General features: G+C 36.9%; 2 protein-coding genes across 5 annotated transcripts in view; one reads left to right on the top strand and one right to left on the bottom strand.

Annotated features, from left to right (window-relative positions):
* crybb2 (crystallin, beta B2) lies at positions 1-3,327 on the top strand. 2 transcript variants are annotated; one of them, XM_079897727.1, is made up of 6 exons: positions 1-248; positions 456-543; positions 631-749; positions 2,137-2,269; positions 2,843-2,985; positions 3,107-3,327. In XM_079897727.1, exons 2-6 carry the CDS (start codon positions 481-483, stop codon positions 3,273-3,275), a joined length of 627 nt encoding a protein of 208 aa, XP_079753853.1. In that variant the 5' UTR covers positions 1-248; positions 456-480; the 3' UTR covers positions 3,276-3,327. The 2 variants fall into 2 exon arrangements, with proteins under 2 accessions (XP_079753853.1, XP_079753852.1); XM_079897726.1 differs by having other exon boundaries at positions 456-749.
* Positions 3,328-6,361: 3,034 nt separating this feature from the next.
* The window catches only part of LOC307173529 (uncharacterized protein), a 42,901-nt gene continuing 28,425 nt past the window's right edge, over positions 6,362-20,837 (bottom strand). For all 3 annotated transcript variants that reach the window (XM_079896705.1, XM_079896707.1, XM_079896706.1), the window contains exons 7-13: positions 10,799-10,908; positions 9,319-9,472; positions 8,509-8,680; positions 8,192-8,331; positions 7,935-8,071; positions 7,749-7,838; positions 6,362-6,592 (exon numbers count right to left, since the gene is read on the bottom strand). In XM_079896705.1, coding sequence (XP_079752831.1) covers positions 7,757-7,838; positions 7,935-8,071; positions 8,192-8,331; positions 8,509-8,680; positions 9,319-9,472; positions 10,799-10,908 — 795 coding nt within the window. In that variant the 3' untranslated portion in view covers positions 6,362-6,592; positions 7,749-7,756. The remainder of the gene's footprint in view (positions 6,593-7,748; positions 7,839-7,934; positions 8,072-8,191; positions 8,332-8,508; positions 8,681-9,318; positions 9,473-10,798; positions 10,909-20,837) is intronic.

The following is a 20,837-nucleotide window of genomic DNA, read 5'->3' as shown; positions in this document are numbered from 1 at the left end:
GCGAAAACTGACAACTAATGAAATAACTTTGTGGGGTATCAAAAGAAAAGGGAGGGTAGTATGGCGAGGGTTAGGATGTTTGGCTGGCACTTCTTCAGCCCTCCCAGTGCCAGCCGGTCAGCCTATTAGGACCAGACTATGAGCGTGTTCTGGAGAGAGATATGTTTGGCAGTGTTTCCGCCCCTGAGCTTCCGATATATATTGAGCCGCTGATGCCACCACACAGCGACTGACACACCCCGGAGCTGGTAAGACATACACATTATTGCTTGCTTTATTATTGTAATTGTGTTATTTTCATCTCCAACGTTTTATCTACTTAAGTATGGAATATAACTCAGCCATGTCATTCATGCAGACTGTAATGCTTTTGCAATATTCAGTCATCTACACTCTCGACACTAATAATTATTGCTTGCTTCCTACTCTATTCCTAATTTGATTTCTGAACAAAGCTCATCACACCCATCCTGGTTCACTATGGCAACTGATCACCTGAATCCTGCAACCAAGCAAAAACAACCAGTTGCCAGTGCCTTCAAGGTACAAACAAGTCGTCAGACTTATCCGTTACTGTTACTTATCCGTTATTCCTACTTATCTTCCTTTATACTCTCTCTTCCTTCAAAGTTGGTGATCTACGAACAGGAAAACTTTCAAGGACGCTGTCATGAGCTGACTGGGCCCTGTAACAACCTCCAGGAGGCGGATGTGGAGAAAGTGGGCTCAATACTGGTGCTGTGTGGACCGTAAGTTTGTGTGTGAGAAGAAAAACAGCTGAATGCAAATGCAATATTGCATTAATTTCAATTAACAAGAAGTTAATATTGAGTAACTGACGTTTTAAACACAGAAACATAAAAATTCAGTTTGAATGGTTATTTTGTTCCGCTACCAAGGGAAATTAATTCAAACTAAGCAACAGCTTCAAGCTTCACTTGGTACCATGCAACAGTCCTGGTCCTGGCACTAAGTGGTTCTGGAGTTAAGAGAAAACATTGCCGTTTTACCGCGAAATTGGACTTGACATATTACATACACTATATTTGACAGAAATGCTTGTATTGAAAACAACTTATATTCTAACAATGATAAAATTCTTTAGATGATATGCCAGGTGGGTTTTGTGAGGGAGTAGCACTGGTAACAGATTGGCAAATCTGGATTGTTGCTAGTAAACAAAAACAAAAAACAAAACTATTATGTCGTTTATGGAAGAATTTTCAATATCTTGAAATGTTTAGTTTACATTACTGTAAATAGTTTATTTTCGAAAAAGTAAAAAAATAAAGGATTACCAACCCCACCAAAGAATGTCAGTCTTAAAGGTTGGGTAGGTAAGAATTGTCTAAAAAACTTTTTTTCAAATTGGCTTAAACTGTCTTTATATACCAATACATAATTAAAATGTAAGTACTTTGAAAAAGAGAGTATAAAAATTGAGTGACTATAGTGTATTTAATCTTCAAAAAACACAGCTCATTAATTCCTACCGGGACGAAACAAGTGATTGGCTTGCGCGACTGTCACTCTCCGTCGCCATGACTACCGCCGCTATTACTGGCTCTGCCCACGTGCGCGCAGTCGCGCACCCGTTTTTAGGTGGGAGTGAATGGAATTAATGAGCTGTGTTTATTGAAGATTAAATACACTAGAGTCACTCAATTTTTTATACTCTCTATTTCAGAGTACTTGCATTTTAATTATGTATTGGTATATAAAGACAGTTTAAACAAATTTGAATAAAAGTTTTTTTAGACAATTCTGACCGACCCTACCTTTAAGGTAAGACAATTTATTTATGAAAACAGATTGATTATGATTACTACTATACATAGATTTTATAGTAATTTTGACTGTAAAATATATAGTTTAGGTATAAGAGTGGAATATTTTGAGATGTGGTATTTGGATTAGTTTAAACTGTCATTGGAACCATTTTGATTGGCCAATGAGCTGGTTTTGTTACACATATCTGGCAACCCTGTCCAAGACATCACGAAACAACTCATTATCGCTCATTATCGAGTCTTTTCTGAAACGCTACAAACACAGACAAGCGGAGTGATACAAAGGGTACAATTTTAAAATGACTGAGCAAGAAATCATGACAAAGTTGTTCACTTTTTGTTCTAGGTGGGTGGGATATGAGCAGCCCGGCTGTAAGGGGGAACAGTATGTGTTTGAGAAGGGTGAGTATCCTCGCTGGGACGCCTGGACCAACAGCAGACGCAGTGACTGCATCGTCGCCTTCCGCCCCATTAAAGTGGTAACTAAAAATTAGTTATCGCGCACTTATTCTTCATTATAAGATATATATTACACATTTTAGAATAACAATAAGGTCATTGTAAAACCTATAAAATACAAATTGTTGATAAATTATGTGACTAAACATTTTAAACAAGTCAAAGCGAAGTAAAATTTTAGGTTCTACATGTCCTTGAGGTACATCCTAAGAGTTGCTGCCTATATATAAACCTATATATATATATATATATATATATATATATATATATATATATATATATATATACTGTATCTATACATATCTATATCTATCTATCTATCTATCTATCTATATATATATATATATATATATATATATATATATATATATATATATATATATATATATTATTTATTTTTATTTATTTTTTAAAATAGTTTTGGAAAGAATTTACAAGACTAATTTCAAAGTGTTTATGCATTCATCTTTAGATCAAACGATTGTTATGATCACAGTTTCATCATTTCAGTCAAGCATGTCCAAATGTGTATATTGATTTGTCCCAAAGGGGTTCTTTCAATATACTTTTCTGCACTTCTTATGTCCCCTCAGGACAGCCAGGAACACAAGATCGTACTCTACGAGAACCCAAACTTTGCTGGGAAGAAGATTGAGATCGTAGATGATGATGTCCCCAGCTTCCACGCTCATGGATACCATGAGAAAGTCTCTTCAGTTCGTGTGCAGAGTGGCACGTGAGTAAAACCTAAAAATATCGCTGACATGATCTCACATCAAGGACAGTTTCTTATACTTTACATGTCCTCCTGTATAATAACAGTTTTTCTTCACTTCTTGTTTTAACCTCCATTACAGCTGGGTGGGCTATCAGTACCCAGGATACAGAGGCTACCAGTATTTGTTTGAGAAAGGAGAGTTTAAGGAGTGCTCTGAGTTTGGGGCCCTGCTTCCTCAGATCCAGTCTGTGAGGCGCATCCGTGACATGCAATATCACCCAAGAGGGGCATTTCAACCCTCTAACTAAGTTCCCAGCAATCCCCTTAACCCCCCCCAAGCTTCTGAAACACCCCCTCCTGTCCCCACTCTTCACTTCTGAATGCTTATCTTTGACCTTTTCAATTGTGTCAGTGATTCCATTTGCTACTGCTGAGAAATAAATAAGTGATTTTGCGTTATGAATGTTTCTGAGCTTTTATTTGAGCATTCGTATACTGTTTTGTAAGTGGATTGGACTTTTTGATTGATTGGATTTATAATTTATTTATTAAATTCAGTCTCTTTCAAAACATACTAATTCATATTTATTTCTTTATCTATATACAAAACACTAAATATTGTCAAAAGGGGACTCGTTTTGGCATCACTACACAAATACGTACCTGGCCTCATTGTCACAACAGCAACAAAAACGAGCATCTTGAAAACACTTTAGCTTCTGCCTCAGAGAAAATGTTTAAATGGAATATCACATTATGAGAAAATTGTAGACATTTTTTTTTTTAACGTCATACACAGCAGTCATATTGCACGCCTTCAGTTTCTTGTGACCACCAGCGCACATACCTGTATTTACATCCTGTTTTCGGTCGAAGTCCACAGTAGTCGATTGTTGAGTTCACGCGCATAGGTTTAGTACCTATGATCACGCGCGTGAACTCGACAATCGACTACTGTGGACTTCGACCGAAAACAGGATGTAAATACAGGTATGTGCGCTGGCTGAATTAACATCACTTTTATTAATATCTTTCACATCTACTGCAGTCAGATTCACCCGTGTTCACTCTGAAGGAATCACTCACATTGGCTGGGCACTTGTAATGACACATCAAGGATGTTAAGAGGCTAAAAGCAGGTTTAGCACTTGCCCCATTGAAGTCAACAGGGTGCAAATTTTAAAAATAGAATAACTCGGTGTAGGCACCACCGATTTTTGTCGATGTTCTCTGTACTGACAGCACTCCAAATTTACAAAAAAATGAGCTCAATGTTAAAATTGACCGGAGTTCTCCTTTAATATTAAATTAGAAAAATAATATTGTGTATCTGTCTTAGTTTATTTGGAATATTCTGATTATATGATTACAGTAATATTTCAATAACTGTAAAGCATGTCAATGTCTTTTCAGAATAAGCTTTAATCAGAAAATTAGGTAACACTTTAGTTTCGAGTCCAATTCTCACTATTAACAAGTTGCTTATCACTCAGCAGGCATATTACTAGGATATTGGCTGTTTAACTTATACAACAAATATTAATGTCTTATTCTGCATGACCATATTCTATTCCTTAATCCTAATACTTAAACTTGACAACTACCTTACTAACTATTAATAAGTATTTTTACATTGTAAAATTACATTGTTGGTTTAACGGAAAAAAGTAAGTTACCTGGTTGCTTTGCCTTGTTCATTAAAATTAAAAAGTTGGGTTACAATGAAGGAGATTTAATCAACAGAAACTAAAAAAAATAATAATCTGAACCAAATTAAGTTTATTTGACAAAAGAAAAAAAATGTTGTGATAAATCATGGAAATAATTTTTTACAGTGTAGAAATGTATTGAGGCAAAAGTCGTAGTTAATAGTTAGAATTAGACCCTAATCTAAAGTGTGACTGAAAATTAAGTGCATGGAAATTGAACTTTAAAATCACATGAACTTTTGTGATTAAAGTTGTCTGCCAAAAATGGTGTTAATAGATGAGCTCTTCCCAAGTTCTGAAAAGAACAATTTTAAGAAAAAGAAGGGGGGATAAATCAATTTATAGTAAATTTTATTACGAATTTACAGTATTGGACACTGGCATTACAACAGTGTAATGAACATCTTTACAGTCAAATTTAAAATAAAAAGGACAAATTACCCTTAAACAGACTATAACAACTGTAGGCAGACAAATAAAAGAAGCTGATAATATTTAAAAAAAAGAACCGTAGGACACATTACTCACATACCGTCGGCATACCAACATCACAACATAGACATCAACGAAGATTCATGCGTTACAAAAGTGACTATTGGTCAGAAACGCTGTTCATTAACAGGTGGAAAGTGCTTGTTAAGTGGCAAAATGACCCAGCATTTTTTTTTTCTTTTAAAAATACGGTAACAACTAGTGTGCAATGTAATGTGAACAATGTTTACAGTACTTTGACATTTCAAACTTCCCTTAAGCGAACTAGTAAACAAAACAGAAAAACTTAAGATGTGAGTGAGGGACACAAATAAAACATTTTCCCTTTGTATTCATTCATTATTACATTGTAAGGGAAGAAAAAGAGATTTATATGCTGATTGTGCAATTTCCTACCATCATTTTTGGCCCATCATTAAAGCAAGTGAAGTATTGGGATACAAATACCAAAAATAAAGTGAAAGAAAGGGAATGACTGATTGTACATGCGCAATTTTTTTTTCCAATCATGATATTATGGATTCAACTGAAAAGATGATGGAATGGTGAAACTAAACAAATGATCCATTATACGGCAACACACAGACCGTTGCATGTGAAAACGCCCCAAATCTGAACGCAAAATATGGGATATTGGGAGTGAAAACGTGTGCAAACAAATGATGAACTAATTTCATTTGGTGGCCCATCCAATCAGGTTCACACACGCACATCAACACACATACAGGTCAGAGGGCCGCAGTTCTTCTTAAATGAAGAATTTCGACTCCTTTTTTGATCCTTTACCTCTTTCAAACCGACATTAATACAAAATATAACTTTCTGTGATTACATGAATGTGTCATAACTAAATACACTTTCTATACAGCTCATTAATGATTTGTTGACTAATAAAGTTTAGAAATAAAATCATGACGTCTATGGAAATGCATGTGCAACTGATGCCTATAATCATCAAGTGAATGAAAAAAAGCATGAGAACTGTGCTAATATGAACATAAAGGGTAAAAATAAACCAGCATCATACTCCAGTTATATGAAGCACTTCAGGTTACTTGTAGGTGTGTGTGGTCCCACAGTTCCACTATAAACGGTGATCGCTCGCTCACTAGAGGTTAAAGTGGCTCTATGCAAAAATAATTCTCTCTCATGTGACGAAGAACTGCAGAGAAACTCGACAACACATACATGGACACACGCTTCAAACACAGATCTCTGCTTCGTCCTTTATGTCAGCCAGAAATCTTTTAGAAAGGCACCATGCACATGAACACGACTCAGGCTGGAGAGGAAGGCCAGAAAAAACAACAAAACTGAATGATGTCGTAGTCAGCGGCAGCAGCAGAATTCCCGTCAAGTCCAGGTCAAAGGTTAAGGCTTCAGTCACGAGTTTACAGCTACAGATACTGCAGTTATAAGGCATCCTGAGATGGTGGGGGGAAAAAAACACATAATACATATATAAGTAAAATGCATTTAATGAGGGATGTCAAAAGTGCAAATCAAAATGTATTTAAAAAAAAGGATCACTTTTCCTCCAGTGTAAGTAGTTCCACCACTTTATTATGGTCTGACTGCTTTTTGATAGAAACACATCAATAATGCTTATTAACTCACCAATGTGTCATGTAAATACCTTATACTATGTACTTTTATGGGGTCAAAGGTCATAAACTGTTTAAGCAAAACTTGATCATCTTACACGGATTTTTGCTCATTACCTTGATGTGTTTGCCTGTGTTCTGGTGGTTTATTTAATGTGATTAATTTTTTTTTATAGTTATCAATAAAGTTCTGGACCTTGAGTTCTTAAAGAGACAGTACACTCAAATTAATTATGAACATATTTTGAAAAAATGTTGGTGACCAAAAAGTGATTACTGACTTCCATTGTTTGGACACAAAAACAAAGCATGTGCACACGCACACAAAAAGACAAACAAACAGACATTTGATTAAAATATCTTCTTTTTTTGATCCACAGAAGAAAAAGGTCATACATTAGGGTGAGTGATGACAGAATTTTCATTTTTGGCTGAACGATCCCTTTAAGTGAATGTAATAAATGATTGAAAGAAAGAAATTAATAAATATAAAAACAAAAAAGACAGAACTGAATCAGTATGAATGTATGCAGTGAAAACTATCATGCCACTAATGTAAATTATTTCGATTTTTTATTTTTCTACTTGAACACTCAAAGTTGCTGTCAAAAACCTAAAGCACTTAAAGCAATCATTGTTCTGCTGTCTTTATTTGATCTATTGCTTGAATTAAAAAAACTAAGCAAGTTTTTCATAACTGAGAAATACTTTAAGGCACCATGGCATTGTTTTTAATTAAATTGTTAATATTTATACTAATATTTAACATTTTAAATAAATTGTACAAATAGTTTCTATGATTAGAATTTTTATAAAATTTCAAAATTTTTATAATTGTTTTTTTTTTCCTGTGGTATCAAACAAAACAAAAAAACTACCATTGCTATTGCCATTTGTAACAGAAGTTTTAGTATTGTGATTTAGTATAAGTCTAATTATAATGCAATTACTCATACAGACACATAAGACCGTTTACCTGCTTGTTCAGGCTGTACCGTCACCTTCATACTGACTCAAACGTTTTTTAGTCTTTAGTTCTTTCAGCCACTGAGGTGAGGACTCTTCTCTGAGAGGGGACAGAGACAGAAAAACTGGTCAAGACTGCCAGACAAGAGATGATTCTGAAACTTTCTGATGCCCATGAACCTAACAAAGCACTTACCCGTTCTCTTTACCGCCAGCAGGAGGCAGCATACGGGAAGCTCGAGGCAAGAATGGAGATTTCGGTGAGCGTGAGAGCTGAGAGGGCGAGGGGCCGTCTGTCTGATTGTCTGACTCTCCTCTCTTCTTTAGCTGAGCCTGAAATGAACAAATGAACCTCAAGTCACAAGCTGCAAGCGGATTGGCGACGGGTCACACTAAACACTTCAATAGGAAGAATCGCAGAACTAAAAAGTCTGCAGATCCCAAAAGTCTTACCATCAAAGCAGATGGATCCATGCCAGGGAAAAGAGCCACTCTCTGAGGCTGAGACACGGAGGAAGTGCGGGAGTCGGTTCCCTTGGCCTGCTCCTCAGAGTCGGACTCCTCCCCCTGGTTAGGAGAGTCACTCTTCTCCTCTACAGACAGAGAGAAAGATTGAAGTGAGTGTCGAGGACTATAAGCTTTTATAGGCTCCGCTACACTACAGAGACAATTATGACCCAAAGAGGACCCGCAACCTACTTAAAATCCAAACCCATGGGATGAGATGTACAGGTACGCACGTGTCCAGCTGCTAAGATGTGTGTAAGTACCTGTTGAGTCCTTGTAGCGCCATTCATCATCTCCTGCTTCGGTTCCCTCGGGTACTTGTGATAAGAGGGCGCTGTGTCGGGCGGCTCGTGAGGGAGGGGCTCTGCGAGTGCTCTTCTTGTTTAAGTGGACCCTGGCCCGTAGCACACTTGAGTCTAACAGTGTCGTGGGTGCCTACAGAAAAACAAATGCCATGGATAGTTTTGTGTGTTTGCCTTCAAATTAAGGTCTATAAGTGTTTTCTAGGGATAGTAAAAAAATACTACCCCCCAAAAATAAAAACATTTTCATTTATTCACCTTCATGTCATTCCAGACATATGCGATTTCGGTTAATCTTTGTAACACAAATGACAATATTTTTAATGAGACCTGAGAGATTTCTGTCAATCAGAAGTCCATTCTACCAAAACGTTGAGACTTCAAAAAGTTCATAAAGGCATCGTAATAGAAATCCTTATAATTTGAGCTTTTTGATAAGTCTTCTGAAGAGAATCAAGCAAGCATGTTTTAGCTTTGTTTACCACCTATGTTTGTTCCACCTCAATGAACACCTAAATTAAATCTGTTCATTACATAAAGTGATTGTGTCTCTTCAGAAAACTTGGATTAAACAGCTCTATTGACATGCATTACTTATACAATGACTTTTTGAAGCTTTCATTGCTTGGAGTTTTATTGGATTGACAGAAATCTCTTATATTTCATTAAACATATCTTCATTTGTATTTCAGATGGTTTTGGAACAACGCAAGGGTGAGTTCATCATTTTTGGATAAACTATCCCTTTATGGTCTAAGGATGAAGACTGACCTCTGGGAACGGGAGCTCTGTCTGCTTGTGAGGAGATGTGGTCAAGCCATCGGGTATGTCGAAGAGAAGGGATTGTTCGGCCGTGTGAGGTGGGGTTGACTTCCGTGGAGACAGGGTGAGGTTTCCTTCAGATGAAGGTGTAGCTGGAGTGAGGCTGAGGAGGAGAAAAGGGATATTTGATCACAATTACATGTTGTCATGTTTAATTTGTGCAGAAAATGCATAGAGAAAGCAAAAAACATGACTAGTTAATATTCTGCCAGTCTGTTATAGTGGTTGCCAGGGGGTTGCTAGGAGGTTTTTTTTCCACACCAGCCGATGGGAGTATAATTTATAAATAAATCGCATGTACAACTACAGTGTAATTATTTAACCAACCATTTTTACTGATCATGATTACTTTGCATATTTGTAGACATCCTATTTTAATTTGTCATATTCTGTTTTTGTTGGAATAATATAAAGAATATGTCACATTTGACCAAATATAGCTGGGCGAAAAAATCATAAAACACCCTATGGCAAATGTCTCCAAAGTAAAAGTAGTTTGTAGCAACAGTGGTAGCATATTTAAAGTCGGCTTGAAATGAAATTTCACGCTCTATTTTATAAATGCATCTTATTGATCATATTCTGAGCAATTCATTAAATTTTTAATCACAATGTCCTAACTAAATTTTCCGGAAAGACATGCTTCTTGATGGACTTTTCCAATCATTTTGACTGATTAAATCCTGCCCCTTTCTTACAATCGACTGCAAGATTTAATTTCCTTCAAATCTGCCTCTATCCAATCAACAACCGATGGACAGTATCAAGTTCCAACTCTTTTTTTTTTTTACATATGGATGTGTACCACAACATGGAAGACTTCTTCAAAGATTGCTACTTCCGTTACATCACAGTTTTAGTAACAGATGGTTTGTAGCCCATGTATTTAACTTGATTTGCACACATCACTTAAGCCTGAATGATGATCAGACTCCCGTTCGTACAATTTGATTTAATTTAGCAGTTCCTAATAAAGTTACCAGGAAACTATGATGAGTAACTCACTTAAGTTAAATGTGGATACATTGCCTTTGCGACATCCCTGTCAATAGACCAATACAATGTCCACCCATCCAAAGACCATTTCAAAACACAGATCCAACCCAATGATCGACATTCATCAGCTCTCATTTCATCTGAATCCCTCTTGCATTAGTCACTACTGTATCCAAGCCTCTCTGACAAACCCAGTCTGCTCTGTAATGAAGATGTATCTGCCTGTGTGTCTGTCCATGAGATCATTAAAGCATTATAGCTCTGTTACAGATGACCCACTCAATAGATGCAATTGATCCTGGTGTTGAGTTACAAACAGTGGCTTAGGTCAGTTTTTGGGGTCATTCGGGTACAGTGTCTATGTTGGGAAGTTGGGGGGAAAATGGCTCTTTTAGGAATTAATTTGGTTTTGGCGAGGCGTGTGTGTGTTCACCTGTCATCTGTGCGAAGTCCTGTCTCCCATGTGCCGTACTGACTGTCGGTCTCCTGCACCAGATTATCTTTAATGTCCTCCTGTCCACTAGCACTCTGCTTTAACAGCTCCTGTAAAGAGAAGGAAGAAAAGAGGATGTTTTTAACTTAAAAGATACAAAATTCAAATCTAAATTCTACCCAGGGAAGTCATGAACCTGTTTTTTCTTTTTTCCCAGACCTGTGGCTGTCTGGACGAGACAAAAGCAGTTAAAGGGGGGGTGAAATGCTATTTCATGCATACTGAGTTTTTTACACTGGTAAAGAGTTGGATTCCCATGCTAAACATGGACAAAGTTTCAAAAACTAAGTTGTACGTTTGAAGGAGTATTTTTGTTCCAAAAATACTCCTTCCGGTTTGTCACAAGTTTCGGAAAGTTTTTTTCGAGTATGGCTCTGTCTTACGTAAGATAGGGCGGAATTTCCTTATATGGGTCCTAAGGGGACTTCTCCGGTAAGATCGCGGCCGCGCGCGCACTCATAGACTAGAGCAAGAGAGTGAAAGCAGTTCGCCATCAAAGCGCCCTGCCCGGCTTTTGGGAAGTCAATGTCACCAAAGAAGTGTGTTTTTGGTTGCCAGGGCTAGACAACCCTGCACAGATTCCCAAAGAACCCAGCGTTAAGGAACCCGTGGATGGAGTTTGTTTTCCTGAGCATAAACGTTGTGTAGCTGTTTGTTCCCTGCATTTCGACGATGATTGTTTTATAAACAAAGCCCAGATCGTCTAATGCTTAAGGATCGAGCAGTCGCAATGATAAAGTTTCGCGGTCGTGCGTTGGAACCGGGCGGTGAGTAACTGTTGAACAAATATTGTCTCTGTGTGTTGTCACTAGCTCGGCGCGTTAGCACAGCTAAGCTTCGCCCACACGGCCCGCCCCCAGCCGCTCGGTTTTTTCCGGAAAGACTCGGTACACCCTATCTTTCTTTGATTAATATAATAAAACAAAAGACTTTTTGGAGATATGAAGGATGCAATATTACTCTATAGGTACTTAAGATTAACAGGAGATTGAGTGAAAATGAGCATTTCACCCCCCCTTTAATTACCACTAATTTGTTAAAATGGGTTTTTAATAGTTAAAAAGTAAAAAATAAATAAAAATGTATGGTTTCTGATGAGTCAACAAATGAAGTTCAAGCAGTCAATCAGAAACATTCTCTTCCTCCATAGCAATCTGTAGTAGGCTAGGCCAAGTGATTTATTATTTTATTAATTCATTAAGTAAATACGCAACATGAAATACAACGTCTCGAAATCCCCCCAAAAAAGTGCAAAAAAGTTTAAGTGAGTTAATTATCTCCAGACCTTAACTCCCTTTGTCAGATGACAGTCAGAATGACAGTTGATGGATGTGAGCGCAACTTCTTGTTACGAAAAACACAACAGATATATACATGTATTGTATTTTGTGTTGCGTTTTTGTACATCTGGATTTCTCGCCAATTGTGTGTTTTTCTGGGCGAGTCGTTATGAACTGTATCATGACCGTACAGTCGTGCACAGACAACGCTATCTCACGACCAATTCGTATGACCTCACTCGTACGAATTTGTACAATTTGTCTAAACCCGGTCAGGGCTATGTCATTCGTACGAATTGGGCAACTCGTAAATTATGTACGATTTAACAAAAAACGTACGAGTGAGGTCATATGAATTTGTACGAATTAGCCACCTCGTAAAATACGTACGAATTGCAGTGAGATCGGGTTGGCACAGACCATCGGCCAAGGTCAGGATTTTCATAAAAACAAACCCATTAAATTTCATATTGTATACGCCCAGAACACAATATATTACACGCATCACATGGGATAATTCTGTGATCCTTTTTTTGCATCTTTTTGAAAAAGCTTGATACTGCCGCTATTCACTGCCATTATATGGACAAGTGCGAACAGGACATTTTTTAAAATTCTGCTTTTGTGGTCATAAAACAAAAAAGGGCATACAGCATTAGAACAACACCAGGGTGAGTAAATTATGAGTTAATTTTCATTTCAGGGTGAACTATCCCATTAACTATTGTTTAATGGGTTTGTGTTGTTACTCATATTTTAAAATATATTTTAAATAGGCTCCACTAGTTGTGATGTTTTGTTTTAAAAGTTAATATATTTTTATAGGTCTAATAAAAAAAAAACTTGTCATGTTTGGTGCTTGCAGTACTTTATACGGTCAGTTTAGTTAAACGCAAAGTTTTATGTCTGCTATTCTGAACGTTTAGCATAGCCCTAATGTGTGTGACATTTTTCACACAATTTCTACAAGCTGTAACAGAATTGCAGATGCGGGCGGGACTGGAACACACACGTTGCGGGTGCGGGAACAGGAGAAAACAGTCCCGTTCAGGGCTCTAACATGGTCCTTCAGAAATCATTCTAATATGCTGATTTGCTGCTCAGGAAACATTTAGCATTTTTACCAATATTGAAAATGATTGTACAACTAAACATTCTTGTGGAAACCGGATTCTTTTTCTAAATTCTTTGATTATGTATACATGCAATTTTTATTAGGTGATTCTTTACGGTCAACTTTTAAATTAAAGTATTAATTTCTTTCAAAAAAAAAAAAAAATCTTACTCACCCAAAAGTCAGTGTATATAATTACCTTTAATATTGTCATTTTCTTTATTAAGACAAAAGTACTGCAATTGAACTTGAAAGCACCATGTTTTTTTGTTGTTGTTGTTTTATTAATAGGCATGATGCTTCTGATAGTGGAAAAGCATGAATGAAGATGGAGAGGGAATTCAATCCTGCTGCAGCATTGCAAACAACCGCAAGGTGAAGCTAAATCTCATGCTCAACACAACCCAGTCATAAAAAAGCAGCCACTCCCTTTGGGTGTGACATCACAGCACAAGAGCTGGACATTAGCCAATTACTGAGTGAAGAGATGAAATCGGTCCAGCAGGGCATAAAACCATCTTGTACATATCACAGAACAGAGCAGCAGGACTATTAACCCCAACCACATTTCAACTATAAACCCAACCATCACCAGTTCGCCATCCTGTAACAAAGTATTCAGAACCACCATAGTGTCATAGCTGGGCAGCTGCTGATATTTTAAGGGCAGTAATGTGATACCAGGAAATTAACCTGAAGCAGAGTCACAAACACTTAGTGAAAGTGAATGACAAGGAAAAACAGTACATGAAGACACTGGTGAGACTCCCATGAAAGTAGTTCAATGACCTCATAGAAATATACTGGTTGAACTGGTGAGTGTGTCTATTCAACCGTGCCTCTTTTAATGAGGAGACTACAGAGGGTACAGTGTATCTAACACACACACAAACAGTCATCAGCTCCTTGATCACAAGCAGAACTGAGTGTGATCACTGTGTATGTGACAGTAAGGGGTTTGTGCCAATCAGAATTGAATTGAAAATGCCTGGAGAATTTTCATTTTAATTTAGCTTAAGTTTCATTAATTTGATGTGCTTTTGCCATTTTTTTATATTTCTGTTTTACTGTATTTGTATTAGTTTTAGTCATTTTAGTCATTTTAGTAAAAAATGAATGAAAATAAGAAATGTTAACTGATATAAAACACGTTTTTTTTAACCTAATATTTATATTTTATTTCAGCTTTATTTCAATGAACAAAAACAATTTTTAATAGTTTTCATTAACAATAACGAAACTGCAGTATGTAATGTTACTTAATAGATGATATTAATAATTAATTTTTGAAATGCTATCTATAAAATTTGCATTGCCTATTTGCGTATAGATATATTTCATATATATATGCATATCAACCATGGTGAAAGAACAGAATTTCTCATAATGCTATAATTCCTCTTCAAAATGTAGCCAAACACCATGAAGCAGGGTTACATGACAGACACCTTTAACAGGACCAGTGACCTGTCAATTTGTTGTTGTGGTTAAAATAATAAAGTTTCTCTGATGCGTGTATTTCTTTGAATTACAATGGACCTTTGTCACAGACTGTGATGACGTGTTTCCAGAGTTATCAACATTGCAAATCTAGTAATATTTTCATATTTAATTTTGTTTAAAATGTAATACACATTTATAACTTTATCCCCGGGTTTCAAAGACAAGGCTTAAGATAGTCCCAGAATAAATGCATGTTTAAGATGTTCTAACTACAAACAACTGTCTCAAGATGCACATCAGTCTTTTTTCTTTTTTTCTAAGGCACATTTATAAAAGCTACTTAGATGTTCTAATTAAACTAAGGCCTAACAACAACAACATTTTACAAATAATTCAACCTATTTTCTATTGGCCAAATCATTATTTTGATTAATTAAACCCACAAGCGCAGTGTCACCTGAAAACCAAATTGCAAAGGGTCCATTCAATAAATTTGAATTCAACATTTTGTGGGGCATGAGCAAATCACTTCAAATTCACATAAAAATTAAAATAAAAATGGAACTAACTGACACACATTCACCAGAGCAAAATTCAGAAATTAAGACAACAGGTATCGACCTGAGCATCAAGTCATTAGTAATACTGAAAGAGAGAGTATATGTGTAAGTGTCTGAATGAGAGGGAGAGTGTGTGTTGAGGCTGTTTGCATTAGAGAACACAGCACAGGATGTCATTTATCAGTTTTGCCTTTCCTGTCAGGAAGAGTAACAGGCAACAGAGCAGTGAGAATCAGACAGCATCTATCTTTCTCTCTCTCTCTCTCTCTCTCTCTCTCTCTCAATTACTCACGGTTCAGTTTTTATCACGGTTGTAGGGTCACAGTTTCGGTTTGGTATGTGCTATGTTCAGACAAAAAAGGTCTACAGTAAAAAATAAATAAAAATAAAATAAAATACAAGCAACAGAACAAAAAAATAAAAATGGAGCAAAAAACTATTCTTCTCAGATTATTTGGGTATCTAACAGTAGTTTTCAGGTACAGTAATTTAATAAAGTAAAACAACATTGCATATAATATTCACTGTATAAATTAAATAAAGTTATACTACAGGGCCGTTGAATGCTTGAATCTGATTGGTTGACGAACGTTCTAAGGTGTGCATTATTTTCAGGGAAACGCACAGCTAAAGTAGTTCCAGGCAGGTCTTGACCGCATTACAGTTCCATATCACTTCGCGTAGTTAACGGTAATAATGGAAAATAGGATACAATTCATAACAAGAAAAAACATTTAACCCCACGCGCTTGATCTGCAATTTTCAATGTCTAGCTTCACAATCAATGGAAACATGCAGTTTAATTTTAATAAATAAAGTATATTCCTATTCCTAGTCCTGCAGCACGGATTTTTATTGCAGATAATATAACAAATAAATAATTATTGATAGGCCTTACTTGTTAAAAGGCTTTTTTTTCCCATTTATTTGGCTAGTCTACTGTCATCTGTCAATAATAGAAAAAAAAAAGAATGAACGAATTAATTAAAACGAATTGAATTAATAAATAAATAATAATATTGACGCACATGCTTTTCTCTCTCTCTAATAACTGCATAAAGCCGAGCCGAGGACACACTTTAAAGCCGGTTATGAATGTAATTTGATGACTGATCATGCCCAAACGCGTGTTCAGCGCGTTCAGTCTGTGATCAAAGTCGGTGTTTAAAATATGCTGCGATGAAAACAGCCAGAGAATGTGTCAGCTAGTCGTGTGTCCCCAGCATTAGTCTGCTATCAGTGGCTCAAACCTCCGTTACTAACTCTAAAATGACGTTTTGGAATTAGCAACGGAGGCATTGGATTAGATGCGTAAGAAATTAGTCCTACATACAAGAGCGTTTTAATGACAAAAACTTTACAAACGTCTTGAAATACATAATCTGAACAATGTTTCGAGGTGTGGTAACTGTAGTATAAGCGGAATAATTGACTTCAGGCCGTTGAATTATTAGAAAAATAATGCACACCCGAGGTGAACGCCCACTCTAATTTTTCTAATAATTCAACGGCCTGTCGTCAATTATTCCTTACATAAATCATTATTAAAGTTACAAAAGCTAAAGCTCAAGAGCAGTGAGTGATTTACATGTCTTTTGTTGTTTGATTAACATTAAAAGCACATACAGACAGCAGGAATATTTAGGATGCTGTTCCTTTAAGATATAATAAATGGATCCAGTACACTGATACTGTACACATGTGTTCTTTATCGGCTGTTTACGTTCACTTAAGACATAGCCTACAATGTTTGCCAGGATACTCACCAAGAGGGGTATGTTGACAATTTGTGTGAATTTGTCCGTTCTAGACTAGAAAGAGAACTCAACATATAGAAAGCTTCTCACAGCCCGCGCGAGTTCTCTTTCACGTCTTGCACTCAAATGTTTAAATTTGAGTATTCGGCGGTACTTGCATTGAACAAAGTTTAGGGGAAGCCAAAAAGGCGTATCCATCGAGAAATATACATTAGCCTAACTATATATGTCTTGCTTATTTTCAACAAACCATATTTTAGATGCATATGCGTTGTCAGATTTGAGATGAACCGCAGTGCAAGTGCGTGGTGAAGAATGGTACGGTTCGATTTTTTACCGAGAACCATCAAACCCTATATGAATGTTCACTCTATTTTAGGAATTTTGTGTACATCTCATTTGGAAAATTGGCAATGGACCGCTCTGGTCTATAGATGTCAGTACCAGCACTGGCTACTGAAAAATCCATTTCGTTTGACCACTAGTCATAAACACATGCTGGAGCAAACAAAGAAACAAATGACTGTACAATCCGCTCAAAAACAAGAGAACAATGATTCAGACAGCTCTGTGATAGTAAACATATTTTAGAGTCACTAAAATATGAACCTCAAGTCAAGCCAGGGTAACCATAGTTGCTTAAACTTGAACTATGGTATATTTTTGAAAGAGTACCATACTAAGGTAATACAATGGACGCTTCTACTGAAGAAAATACTAGAAACAGAGTATATTTTTACAAAGCTTCTCTTAATCTTTGTGTTAAGTAAAAACAAAAAAATATTTCCTGAAAAACTAATCCAAATCCAAAATACAGGCTGGAATTACACTTTTTATGCTAACCACTTGACCAGAAAAGCCAAGAGGAATGTCTTAAACAGCTGGTGGTTGATTAACCTAAAGCTTTTAGCATGCACTGCATCGCTAATTCCTTAGCATCAGCTATGAAAACAATGTATCAGCAAAATGTCTGTGTGAACTTTTGCACATCTTTGCATAAATCAACCCTCAAAAACTATGGAATGGGTGTGTTCTGTTATAAATGCTTTAATTTTTGGCTATCCAAACAATTTGAGTTTATTCACGTCATGTAGATCTTCCAAGTCTCATAAACAAAGCTCGCTAATAACAGCTATGCACTTCTAATGATGACACGCCTATGAACTGCTTGATCACCTTGGAAACTGATATTCTGTGCCAGCCGATCACTCATGAATAAACACACACACACACACACACACACACACACACGCTGAGAGGGAGTGGTACTTAGGACTAACATTAGTTGTAACGGCCTAAAGGACCACATTGACAATACAAGGGTGTAGGCTCTAGATAGAACAATATCTTATTTTAAAGGGCAAAGCCCTGGATAAGAACACTCTTATCTGAACCTTTCAGTGTGAAAATAAATACACAGCAGAAAGGGAGAGAGAACTCGAAAACCTCTCACCATCTCATACATGAACAGGAAGTGTGAGTCAGGGGAAGCAAAGAAACAATGAACGGATGGAAAGAAAAGATGAGAGAAAGGGTAGTCGTCACTTTACCATCCAACACGCTGATGTTTGGCCTGTTATAGGGAGTAAAAAAAAGATGCGTTCGGTTTGTGTTTCTATTTACACTGGAGTTTCATCTCCAAATCTGAATCTCCTGAAGTCTTTTCATACTCAAGGCAAGCAATTTTTAAACCTCTCTTCATTTCTAGTAGTGCATGGACGCGTTTATAGGTGTGTGTATTTGCTAACAGCCTCTCATTTTCATCTCCTGGCATTCTCACAAAACATTCCCACCAAAGGTGTGGCGACATTTACCTCAGGGAACATCAAACATTAACAGCTGAGTTTCTTATGTTATGAAGGAGCAGTGTAAGATGATTTTAAGACTGGACTGAATTTAAAATGTGTCAACCCAGCAAGACCAGGTCTTACTCTGGAATATGTAGCCTAAAAACATGTATCACTCTGAATCCCCTTCCAGAATGGACCTAAGTCAAAATAAAAACCATTTTTAATTTACAAGATCAGTCAATATGCTCATATAGTACTGTGGAATATGCACTGTTATGCACCCAGAGACCAATCACTCAGCAGATGAAACGTTCAAAACACATCTTTCTACCAATTTTTTGGTTTTTAAAAATAAAGTTAATTTATTAGTCCATTAAAAATGCACATCATGAATGGTTGTATTTATATCTCTCACAGAGATAATAATAATTCTGAGCCTGTAACCCTGAGCCATTGTTATGAAGTTCAAACTATTTCAGGCAAAGTGTTCATATCTCAGCTTGTTCATGTGTGATAATATATAGTAAGCCTGAAGTGGAAATGGAGCACTCTGCCTGTGTGTCACAGAGAGAGTGCTGATGACTGAAGGACACAGGAAACACCTCATTATGGTTAGTTAATTTTGTTACAATGATTATGTACCTGTTTTGCCTGTTTCCTGTGACACTGAATGCAAAGATCAATGTACGGTGCAGTTCTTCCTTTTGTTCACTCTTTCAGAGTGATGGAGGAAAAGCCCTTGACTGACAGAGTAGAATGAATGAGCATTATGAGATGTGACATGACTGAAACACAGCTATCGGGGGGTATTATAATCTAGTTGAAAACCTGACCACCAGCATTGCCTAATTCACTTCACCTCACTGTCTAAGACAAACAGCAGTTTATTGCTTTTGAGATCACTCACTGTTTTGTTTGGCACGCATGGGCAACAACCCTTGAACCCAACTTATACATACCTAAACATCAACAGCCATTGATTATGAGGCACAACTCAAACAGCACAAATACTTAAAAAATGTATGTGATCTTTTGTTAAAAGAAAATATCTGCTCAGAACATGCATGTAAACATCCAGGAAGTGTATATGCAAACTGCCATTGCAGTGTACTGCGAGTTTATCTCTTATGTACAAGGCTTCGGTATGCATGAAACCGTATCTATGCAGGCGTTGCTTACATTTTGTGTCTATCAAGGTGACCTAACATCCCCAGAATGCCCTTCAAAGCTTCTCTCATACCACTGCAAAGGTCAATCCACCAACACATGTAAACAAATAGACATTGGGAGATGGAGAGGTTCCAAGCACAAAAGAAAGAAAAATGTATACAACATATAGAAACGGATCATATAAAAATCAGCAGTTGTTGGAGCTCTAAAGGTTATCCAGACAGAATGACATACAGGAGGTCTCTAAATTCATCTCCAATAAAACTCCATTGCTATAGCCCAATGTTCCCCAACCCTGTTCCAGTATGCACATCAACAATACATATTTTGGATGTCTCCCTTATTTGACCCATCCATTTCAGGTTTTACCCTGCGTCCAAATATGCCTACTTCCCTATTAAATAGTATGTGAAAAGAGAAGTATGCCTGAATTCATAGTACTCATATGACTGGCAAAAAGTCCCCAGATGATCTGATATTTCTGCCAAAAATCTAATTTGTACATTCAACGTCCACTTTATTATCCTATGAAGACACGGATAATGATTTGTTAAAGGAGGGGAAGTGACACAACTGACGGCTAAGTCACATGACAATGACAACAAAACTTTGCATGAAGGTAGATATCCAGGAACAGGATTGAGCAACCCTGCTTTGGGAGCTTTGTGCAGCAGGGATGGGGAACTTCGGTTCTAGAGGGCCACTGTCCTGCAAAGTTGAGTTCCATCCCTAATCTATCACTTGCCAGCCATTTTAAAGCAATCCTGAAGACTTAAGTTAGATTTTTCAGGTGTGTTTGATTAGGAATGTAGCTAAAATCTGTAGGACAGTGGCCCTTCAGGACTGGAGTTGCCCGTCTCTGCCA

Source organism: Squalius cephalus (genome assembly GCF_949319135.1).
Source record: "Squalius cephalus genome assembly, chromosome: 16".
Classification (NCBI taxonomy): Eukaryota; Metazoa; Chordata; class Actinopteri; order Cypriniformes; family Leuciscidae; genus Squalius; species Squalius cephalus.
The sequence above is the reverse complement of the archived record's forward strand: the minus strand, read 5'-3'. Positions and strand labels throughout refer to the sequence as shown.

Bases quoted from the DNA above. Each gene is read 5' to 3' on its own strand.
- crybb2 (XM_079897726.1), top strand. From the start codon at position 481: ATGGCAACTGATCACCTGAATCCTGCAACCAAGCAAAAACAACCAGTT. The intron at 750-2,136 runs GTAAGTTTGTGT...TTTTTGTTCTAG, and splicing joins ATACTGGTGCTGTGTGGACC to GTGGGTGGGATATGAGCAGC. The intron at 2,986-3,106 runs GTGAGTAAAACC...CCTCCATTACAG, and splicing joins GTTCGTGTGCAGAGTGGCAC to CTGGGTGGGCTATCAGTACC.